Here is an 11430-nt window from a genome sequence, read left to right on the forward strand (position 1 = left end):
ACCACGTCATTTTTTTAATATGTGCCGGTGCTGTGTACCAGGTGACGCGGCGCTTTCATTCATCTCAGAACGGTCCTGTGACCGCACAGAATAATTTCTCCTAATTTTGAGATAGAAACTATAGCCAGATCAATAATCATCTGATTCACATTTGGATACATTGAAGATGCTCACAATTGTGAATAATTTATATATTAATTGGCATATAAATCCAACCATGGCCATCATAATGGACCAAAATCCTTAGCACTAATTTTAACCTCTTCTAAAATTGCATACCAATGATCCAAATGAGCCTCATTGTTTCACAACAACAACAAAATAAAAAATAACAAAAGTGCCATTAAGCCTTCAATTTTTATTAACAAAAGTCAACTTTAAAACTACTAAAAAATTAGATTGGATATCTTAAACGCATGGCATCCTAAGTCAGTCTGCCAAATGCACTATAAATATGCAAAACAGATACAATCCTCATATATAAAAAAATCCACAATAATCCATTTAATAAAAACATATTAGATATCTTCATATAAATTTTATTAGAATCACCTTTAAAATTATTAATTTGCTTTAAGATTAGTGAAATAAAAATTAAAAAAATAATACTAATTTCAAAGCAAATCAAATGATTTCTAAGCTTATTATAATCCAAATTATATTATAATATCTTACATAATTTTTTCATTGATCAATTTACTAGCACAATTATCCTGATTTTTTACTAAGGCTTTTGATTGGGACAGCTTTAGGCTTCTTTTGGGATAGGTTTTTTATTGCTTTTTTAAAATGACTTTCTAGTACAAAAAATTCTTGAACTAGAATTTTTTGTCCTATAAAGTTGCTTTAAAAAGTAGTAAAAAAACCGTCCCAAACGAAGCCTTAGGCTTGTTTGTTTGAGTGTTTTTTTGTCTTTTCTGTTTGGAAACGGAGGATTTTTTTTTTCGTCAAATCACGTTCCCAATAACTCATTTTTTTCATTTTTCTGCAGTTTTAAAAAAAGCTTTTTTATAAATGATTCTCCGTTAGAAAACTCCAAACTCCATTTCTGAACTAATATTTTTTAAAACTGTCTTTTACAAAAACACAAAAAAAAAAAAACAAAAAACAAACGAAGCCTAAGAGGGAGTGCATGAAGAAAGCTTTTTATAAATGCTTCTTCGTTAGAAAACTCCAAACTCTATTTTCTGAACTAATATTTTTTAAAGCTGTCTTTTACAAAAGTACAAAAAAAACAAGTGAAGCCTTAGACTACTGCTTTTTCCCTATTTTTAAGAGATATTTGTACTAAAAATCAGCTTTATAAAGCAATAAGCAAGCCGTCTCAAACATGGCATAACTCGCAGCTAAACCTCCTATAAAATCAAATGAGTCAAACAAAGAGAATAGCAACCATGGAGCAGAATAAAAGAGTATGCATCATAGGCGCTGGAATAAGCGGACTGGCAGCATTGAAATACTTATTGGAGAGAGGATTCCGGCCGGCGGTCTTCGAGGCCAAACGAGGCATCGGCGGCGTGTGGAAAAGCACGCCGGCATCGACAAGATTGCAAAATGAAAAGTGGGATTATCAATTCTCCGACTTCCCGTGGCCGGAGAAGGTGACAGAGGTTTGTCCTGACAGTAAGCAGGTGATAGAGTATTTAGAATCCTATGCTGAACGATTTGATCTTATAAGACATGTGAGGTTCGGAGAGAAGGTGGAGGGGATAGAGTATGTTGGTGTAGGAGAGGAGGAGATGAAGGCGTGGGATCTGTGGGGTGGGACCGGCGACGCGTTTGGCGGCGGGCGGCGAGGGGTGTGGCATGTTACGGTGCGGCGAGAGGAAGATCAAACTACAGAGGTACTTAATATAATTGAAACAAACTATCAAAGTAATCCATGGACTATTGGTAGGCAAATTAATACGTCCGGTGTCCGAATTCGTCGGGACACCAATCCAGACGCATCATGTCATCAAAATGCACTGGAACCCAATGTATTCGGGTGATGCAGCGCGTTTGGATTGGGTGTTCGGACGTCCGGTGACTGGACGTAATAATTCACCTAATATATGAGATAATTTTAGTTTCATATTATAGTTTCTTTGGGACAGCTTTTTTTACTACTTTTTAAAGCAACTTTTAGAATATTTTTTTTTTTCATAAAAATTTGTATTAAAAAACCGGTTTAAAAAGCAACAAGAAAGTCGTCACAAAGGAAGCTTAATTTTAATTTTTGTACAGAAAAATTGCTTTAAGAAGTAATAAGAAAGTCATCCCAAACGAAAGTTTAGCCTCTTTTTTCAAATATGATTCAAAAAAATAAGTTCATGCTCAAGATTATTCATTTATATGATTGAGCTTTTAAAAGTTTATTCAAGTTTGTTTATTTATATTATGCAAACAAGTATTTACCTATTCATCAAGTGCATTTATTTATTTTAATTAAAATGATATATCATACATAATTTTCCTATAAAAAAAATAATAAATAAATATTTTATGATTATTACACCTATGAAAAAGTGAAAAAAATTTAATAGTTAGATCTGAGCATGAAAAGTAAAACACAATCATTAATAATCATCGAATAGTTTCAATATCCAAATGTCTTATTTGTATATGTAAACTTGGAGTTATGTGATATTATTTATAGATATCTTAGAGTTTTTCCTTAAGAAAATTAGGTACATGTGATGGATTTCGTGATTCTCTGCATCGGACGGTTTGGCGAGCATCCAAATATTCCAACATTTTCAAAAAACAAAGGTCCGGAGGTCTTTAACGGTAAGGTGATTCATTCAATGGATTACTCTAAGATGTGTAGCACAACTGCTTCTAATTTAGTGCGAGGGAAGCGAGTTACTGTTGTGGGTTATCTCAAATCAGCATTAGACATAGCTGCAGAATGTGCAGATATTAATGGTAATAGCAAATTTTTTTCTTCTATTCATCAAATAATATCATGTAAGTAGAATATTTTACATTTTCATTAGTTGTTGCATTCAAAATAAATTTTTGTTTAAGCAAGAGAGAATTATTAGGAGATAGATAGTCAAGTTAAAGAAGTGGGATTAGAGAGAATGATTGGCAGATATTATCTCAAATCTTCACTTCATTTCCACTGATTTATATATCTAGAAGACTATGAAGAACATATATAAAAAAATGAACCTTCAAAAGGTTTTAAAACTCAACTTATATGAGGATGTTAAAGTGGTGATATTAGATAAACACAATTAGAAAAAGGAAAAAAATTTGTGTAGTTAAAATTATGATCGTAAATCTAAGAAAATTTCTTTCAATGCTTGTCAACAGGACCTGAATACCCTTGTACAATGATAGTTCGAACAAAAAGATGGAACGTATCTCATTGGATGGCATGGGGCATTCCACTAGGTTATATGTATTTAAATCGCTTCTCTGAATTACTCCTTCACAAGCCTGGGGAAGGGCTCCTATTAAGCCTTTTGGCTACCTTACTTTCACCTTTGGTACAATTTGACTCATTGATCTTTCTTATCAATATTATACCAAATGTACATCTCAAACATGCATGATTAACCATAGAAAATTTTTTCTTTCAATATTAGATGTGGGTCTTCTCAAAGTTTACAGAGAGCTTCTTAAAGAAAATGATTCCCATGAAGAAGTATGACATGGTACCAGAGCATAGTTTTTTTCATGGGATATCTACGAATCAGTTTTGCCTATTACCAAATAACTTCTATAACAAAGTGGAAGAAGGAAGCATTGTCCTAAAACCATCTAAGACCTTTGAATTCTATGAGAATGGTGTCCTCCTTAAAGACAATACCACACTGATAGAAACTGATTTGGTGATCTATGCCACAGGATTTAGAGGTGATCAAAAGCTAAGAAACATCTTTGTCTCTCCCTGGTTCCAAAATATAGTAGCAGGGACAGAAGATATGATAGTTCCTCTGTACAGGTACTTATTACAATAATCATCATTAATGTTATCACAAATAGTTTGGGTTCACATAAGGCACTTATTTACAAGAATTTATGTACTAGAGCTACTTACATGAAAGAACCGACTTTGATGTAGGGAGTGTATACATTCTCAGATTCCACAGATGGCCATCATTGGGTATTCTGAGAGCATATCAAACCTCCACACTTCAGAGATGAGGGCAAGGTGGTTGGCTTGCTTCCTCGACAATGGTTTCCTATTACCAAGTAGAAGAAACTTGGAGAATAATATAATGGAGTGGGACAAATATTATAAAAAATATTCAGGCAGTTCAAAAGAGTGTTATCGAAGATCTTGCATCACCCCTGTTAATATTTGGTACAATGATCAATTGTGCAAGGATATGGGCTGCAATCCTAGGAGGAAGAAAGGATTTTTTGCAGATTTATTCCACCCCTATGGTCCTACAGACTATACTGAGCTTGAGCTAAGAAAATAATACATACAAGTTTACGCATCGGCGGCAGATTATCATTAAAACTATATATCATGATCTATATTATATCTTATGCAGATTGATATTTCTTAAAAGAATTATTATAAATCTCATCACTTTGATCATCAATTTCTTATCCTACCTATTGCTTAGAAGAATTAAATTGGTTTCTCTTGTTGTTGATGATTTCTATCAACTTCAGAAATGAATGTGCACTTGCCTAGTTCATTCATTTTCCAAGAATAATATTATGTTTTCTTTAAACTTTGGGAAAAATATGTCTTTAGGATTTGAAGTTATAAGTAGAGATAAAAATTTTATAAATACTTTTCCCACTAGTTAGCAAGCAAACAAAAAGAGCTACAACAAAGCATTTCTCAATTGGAAATTTTAAGGGCTTACACAACCTACAATAGAAAAATATAAATAGAAAATAAATACTAACATGGCTCATTGGTATAAATAAACTAGCTTTGAAGGACTCAAGGCATTGAAAGATTAAGGCTACGTTTGAACAACTTTCTTAATGCTTTTAAAAACAGCTTTCTTGCACTAAAATTTTTAATTCAAGACATTTACGTAATAGAAAGCAATAAAAAAGCCGTCCCAAACAAAACCAGGGATAGCTTTCTTACTATTTTATCAAGAAGCTTTTTTACTACAAAATTTTCAAATTTCAAAATATTCGTACTAAGAAACTATCCCAAACAAAGCCTAAATTGCAACCACAATGTTAAATGCCCCCACATAATCCACCTTTATCTCCAATCGAACATATTTAAATGGTTACTATTTAAACAACTAAATATGTTTAAATGACCAAGTGATGGTGATCTGTTGGATAAAAACTCCATAGTATTGTTAAATAACAAAGGCAAAGGTAGGCGGTTGATAACGTAGTAATCAACAATCAAAACACACTCACCCAAAAATTAATGGTAGTAGAAACTAGAAAAGTAAATTAATTGACTTGATACCCTCTTTCATCTAACTAATGCACTCATAATTAATGAAAGGTCTAATATAGGCTTCCTTGAGATGGGCCTTTTAGATAAACTATTTGTCCTAAACATCACATTAATAGAGCTATCTCCTTTGGATATGGGAGATTAAGACTTCGTTTGCGACGGCTTTCCTACTGCTTCGTAAAGCGGTTTTTTAGTACAAAATTTTTTATTTTTGTACTAGAAAGCTGTCTTAAGAAGCAATAAGAAAGTCGTCCCAAACGAAGCCTAAACCTTAAAGCTCTCCTATTAAAGATAGGGATCAACATCTTCACATAAAACTGGATCAATATTGATTGGAGTTGGGCAGTGCCGAAGGAGAAATAACATAATCTTATTTTTTAGGAGAAATATGAAATTTTATAGCATTAAAGTTGGTTATCAATAAGCGCGTTCTAAAACTCGATTCTAATTATCATAATGATTTGAATACAAATAAATATTAAAGGTAAATTTTTATCCTTACAAAAATAATTTATGGCTCATTATCAAAAGCACTAGATCTATATGCACATTATCATTCACATGCTTTCTCATGACTTGGCTCTTTTGATTTGTACAACTCAGAAACAAAGCAAAAACACTTAGCCTCTGCTTATAATGGAAATAAATGTTACCTGCAACTTGAATTGTTCCGATTTCTTCTCAGAAATAAATGTCAGTTTGCTTCGACTGGGCTTTCAGGTCCTTCAGCTTCTTCAATATGTTTGTAAAGTAGTCCTGTAGATACTTTTCCAAGGTGATGATATCCTTCGAATCGACGCCGATAAGGCTATATGTGTCGTTCATCGGAGCTGAGAAAACGATGTCGCTTGATAGTACCTGAACAAATCTCTTGTTACAGTTTGCAGGTGATTTTGATTTCTTCATTATCAAGTTTTTAAAGCCATAAATCAAAGTCTAAAGCTCTATAAATTACATCAATGGAGAGTAATAATAAGCTTTACATTCAAGAAAGACAATGAGAGATGGTAACAGTGAAAGATTTTACCTCTGAAAATGCCAATCGATCTGCAACATCGTTTGTCCATTGAAAAAGTCGAGTAAGCTGGCGAGTCAGCTTTAAAACTGAAACAGGAACAGTGGTTACATTTGCATCTTGCCCTGCAAGTCTCTCGCACAATGTGATCACCTGAAATATCACAGTAATTAAGAGAAAAAATCTGTATTGGGCTGTAACTGAACTTTCTAACCAAAAAAGGGAAGAGGATATAATATTCAAAAGGGGGGATTTATACTTACTATAAAATTCTTATATATTTACATGTCTAAAATCTTCAATAATACACTTTTTTTTTTAGATTTGCAACTTGTAAACAAGTCTTGATTCGTTGAAGGGTTTATAAAGCTCTATTTTTCTACCAATGATTTTTTTTTAATTTCTGTAGGAAACTGTTTGGGTTTAGAAGGATTATTACCTTATCGTTTGATTTGAATTTTAAAATCTCTTATTCAAACCTTTAGCGAGCTTATAATTATCATAGTTAGCATTAAGTTTCCTGCAAACACTTCCGTGCAAATTAGATGAATGTAAAGACATACTAGAATAATATATATTTACTAATTATTATACAATAACTACTTACTATAACAACAACATCATCACCGAGCCTTTATCCCACTAAGTGGGATTAGCTATATGATTTTTTTTTTTCATTATGTCCTATTAGTATTAAATTCTCGTTTATATCTAATAAAAAAGTCATTTCTAATTCTTTCTAATCAAATCTTTTTAGTTCTACCTCTACTTTTTTTAACATCTATGATGCACAGACACGAACACGGCGACACGAATACGACACGACACGGACACGAGACACGTCAATTATTGGAAATATAGGACACGGACACGAGTTGGACACGACATTATAATTTTTTTGTTTTAAAAAAGTGCATAAAAATTAAATAAGCATAATTAAAAAAAAATAATAATAAGTCATTTAACTAGAAATTGTGCTTAAAATGATTAGTATTAAGATGTCGAAAGTCAGACGTCGATGTCGTTTATCAATCACCGAGAGAGGAGATGAAAATAACTTCACTTCCAAAGAGAAATGAAAATGAGAATATTCGATGAATGAGTATTAAGTGCAGACGTTGATTTGGTGTTGTGGAAAGGAAATAAGAAATTTAGTTTAAATCCCGTCAAATACAAGAAATTATATTTTAAAAAAATTCATAAAATATTTAAGATATGTGTGTCGGACACGCGTGTCCAATTTGTATTAAATATTTTTTTAATCGAACATGTTTTCGGCGTGTCCGACACGTGTCCGACATTGCACGCCTCTTTGAGGAGAAGTGTCGGTGCATCATAGTTTAACATAGGCCAAATCCAATACATCTATCTACTCTCCTAACTAGGTCATCAGAAGGCCGACGATTTATGTGACCAAACCATCAAAGGTGACTCTCTCTAATCTTATCTGCCACGGGAGAAATAACAACTTACTATTGATGAAAAAAAAAAGATGAAGGAAACTTGGAACTTAATAAATGATATATATATATATATATATATATATATATATATATATATATATATATATTTATTTATTTATTTATTTATAAATTGTATAAATATGGTATATCAATCATATGGACAAACAAAATCAATAAAGAAAAACAATACAAAATGATTTAAACTTTAAAAGTGATAATTTACGTAATTTTGGATTAAAATAGATTGACAAAGTTTTGAAATTAATAATTTTTTGAAAGGAGTTATCATGATGAAATCTACGATTATATTGACCCAATTTAATTTTCTCATTAAAAATATACGAGTCAAAAAATCAATAGCCAAATTAGAAATGAATATCAATTTAATTTGCAGATGCAAAGATAATTTCGATAAATACTTAATCAAGAGTTATATTATCAATATGTCCAAATGATTTATCAACATCAACATGTGCAATTTAAAAATCAAGGATAGATTCAAAATCCACTTCAAGTTTTGATCCAAATATGAATGCATATTAAATTTTAGATTCATGTTTTTCAATTTTGTTCCTGCATATGTTCATGTTCATAAAAATATACACCATGAACTACAATCATATTTAATAAAATTAGATATTGGCTAATTTTATAATGGTGAATATTTATTTTCATCTAAAGATCTAAAGCTATGTATAAAGCCATAATGATTTACTTTGGTAAATTTAGGTTAATTCATGCTTAATTTCTTTTCTAGCATCTTTAATTAAAGAAACGCTTATAACATAATAGCCTAAATGAGTATAATATTTGACCATAAGACCCATATAACTTTTAAAATATTCAAACATACTATAATCACCTTATCTAAATTTCATAAATTAATTATGAGGTTGATACCTATAATGAATGAATGCATGGGAAATATTTTTGTATTTTATATATTTCATTGTAGCAACAACACTTAGCCAAAAACATTAAGCAAGTCCCATTAAATTGATTTCAGCAAATTCAAATCTTTTGGAATCAGACATATAATTTCTTTAAAAAAAAAAAACCTCTACATTATCTCTTCAATCTGCAAATGCCTTGGGATCCCACCTTTCATCAAATGTAGAAATATAATTCTTAAACCTCATGATACTTCTGTTGAAATTGTCTGAAATTCTAGTAAAATTAATCACATTGCATCTTATTTTGTTAACTGATCCAATTGCTATGTCCTACTTTTAGAAGATATTGTGATGCAATATTAGGCTCAATCTTAAGGTCTATATTTTATAATACAAATCTAACATGAGATGAATGCGCCTCACAAGATGCAACAAAACTTTCGCGAGTCACTAACTCTAAATTTTAATAACTATTCATTAACTCTTGATGAAAAACTAAAATACGACCAAGAAAATTTTAGTTGTTCAATAGCCTTACTTACACTATAAAGAATGCTTAGAAATTCATAAACAAGAAAACCACAGCATATCGAAATTCATGCATCACTGAACCCAGATTGCATTGGGCTCATCATAGAACAGCTATCCAACAAAAACTTAAGAGCACGAAAAAAAAGTAGAATAAAAGAAATTACCAACGAAATAGAACCAAGTCTCTAATAAAAGAGGGTAATTCCCCGAAGAAATCGTCTAGCTTTCAATTTGATCAAGAAGCTAGCTCCCAATTCAAGTCTCCCATTTAATTATGAAGTTGATTCCCAAAAGTATAGGAAATAGCACATCAAATTAGAATTTTATTTGAAGCAAAATAGATTATTTTTGCACCTAAGACCCCAATTTATAAAAAAAAAACCATTTGAATACATTAACAAGTTAGCAAAATAGCCCATCAAATTTGCATACATTGATCACCAAATAAAACGGATACTCCTAAGTAAGCTACAAAAATAACAAGTGTCACAAAGATTCGAATGTGAGACGCTAACAAATTGTAAATCACGAACATCTGAGCCTAGGGCGAGTATCAAAATTATCTCAACAAAAATGTTTGAAGTCATGATCTACAACAAAGGCGCAGGACGTAACATCAGAGGTGGAGAAAGTTGAACCACGAGAACAAAGGAGGTCCGCAGCAGCAAGTCCAAATTCAAGGTTCAAATCTGAGCAAAAAAATCTATTTACTTCTATCATAGATGAAGAGAACAAATGTTTTTTTTTTTTTTCAAAATTTTTAATGCTTTGCCATTTTAGCTTTTGTGTTCCAAGTTTCACAATGTAAACAATATAAAAATGCAGATGGTATAAACATAGTTTAATTATGTAACATTGCTCATAGGATGATATCATTTCTTTTTAACAATAATGGACCGTCAAATTGTATATTCAGCCAGACTAGACACATTTTGTTAGATCTTAAAGTATCTTTGCATAATGAATAACATTTTATACCTCCTGAGTTGTCCATGCACGAGGTCCGGCAAACGTAAGAAGTTTCTGGTCAACTTTTTCGTTGCGCATGGCTATGAGAGTGAGTCGGGCTATGTCCTGGAATAACATTACAATGCTGTTAGGAAATAACAAAACTGCAAGTTTCTAAAGCATACAAGACAAAGCTCACAATTTTGAACTTAACCTGAGTGTCCATATAAGCTATTCTGGTGGGAGCATCTGTCCCCCATACTGACTTCTCTTCTAGTATTGGCACAGCATATTGCCCAATTAGGCCCTTTTGTTATGTTGTAATATGGACGGATGTCAGAAAATGACTCAAAAATGAAGAGCAGAAAAAGCATATAAATTAAGCCAAAATATCATGAACAGGCTAATTTGAACTCTTAACAGATAAAAATTGCAGCAATATCAATTGCAAAGGATATACAACAAGTCCAAATCTGACTAATGAATAACAACATCAAACCTTTATCCCACTACGTGGGGTCGGCTACATGAATCATTTTTCTCCATTGGGTCCTATTAAAAGTCAAATTCTCGTTTAAATCTAATAAAGAAAGGTCATTCCTAATATTTTCTAACCAAGTCTTTTTAGGTCTACCCCTACCTTTCTTAACATAAGTCAAATCTAATACCTCTACTCTCCTAACCGGGTCATCGGAAGGCCGCCGTTTTATGTGACCAAACCATCTAAGGCGACTCTCTCTAATCTTATCTTCTACTGGAGCTACTCCAATCTTTTCACGTATATGCTCATTTCGTATCCTATCTCTAAGGTTAAAGCCACTCATCCACCTGAGCATCCTCATCTCTGCCACACTTAACTTAGTATTATGCTTCTCTTTTAATGGTCAACATTCGGCACCATAAAGCATTGCAGGCCTCACTACCATCTTATAGAATTTTCCCTTAAGTTTGAGGGGTACATTTCTATCACATAGCAAACCTGATGCATTTCGCCACTTCAACCATCCAACTTGAATTCTGCTGATAATATCCCCATCTATTTCACCATCACTCTGAACAATAAATCCAAGATATCTAAAACATGTACTCTTAGTAATGACTTGATCACCCAAAGTCACCATCCCCTCACTAGGACTATTACTGCTAAAATTACACTCCATATATTCCGTTTTAGATCTACTCAAGCAAAAACCTTTA

At 32.1% G+C, this 11430-nt stretch overlaps 2 protein-coding genes across 2 annotated transcripts in view; one reads left to right on the forward strand and one right to left on the reverse strand.

Annotated features, from left to right (window-relative positions):
• The first annotated feature begins 1331 nt into the window (after positions 1 to 1331).
• Positions 1332 to 6057, forward strand: LOC110109417 (probable flavin-containing monooxygenase 1). The gene is made up of 5 exons (XM_028694675.1): positions 1332 to 1844; positions 2670 to 2907; positions 3301 to 3476; positions 3576 to 3934; positions 4055 to 6057. The coding sequence occupies exons 1-5, from the start codon at positions 1368 to 1370 to the stop codon at positions 4416 to 4418; spliced, it is 1614 nt and encodes a 537-aa protein (XP_028550508.1). The 5' UTR covers positions 1332 to 1367; the 3' UTR covers positions 4419 to 6057.
• LOC110109409 (uncharacterized protein ycf39) overlaps positions 3905 to 11430 on the reverse strand; it is a 15446-nt gene continuing 7920 nt past the window's right edge. Inside the window, exons 5-9 of the mRNA XM_020840476.2 lie at positions 10448 to 10540; positions 10264 to 10359; positions 6411 to 6551; positions 6037 to 6241; positions 3905 to 4175 (exon numbers count right to left, since the gene is read on the reverse strand). Coding sequence (XP_020696135.1) covers positions 6065 to 6241; positions 6411 to 6551; positions 10264 to 10359; positions 10448 to 10540 — 507 coding nt within the window. The 3' untranslated portion in view covers positions 3905 to 4175; positions 6037 to 6064. The remainder of the gene's footprint in view (positions 4176 to 6036; positions 6242 to 6410; positions 6552 to 10263; positions 10360 to 10447; positions 10541 to 11430) is intronic.

Source organism: Dendrobium catenatum, unplaced genomic scaffold, assembly GCF_001605985.2.
Source record: "Dendrobium catenatum unplaced genomic scaffold, ASM160598v2 fragScaff_scaffold_537, whole genome shotgun sequence".
NCBI lineage: Eukaryota > Viridiplantae > Streptophyta > Magnoliopsida > Asparagales > Orchidaceae > Dendrobium > Dendrobium catenatum.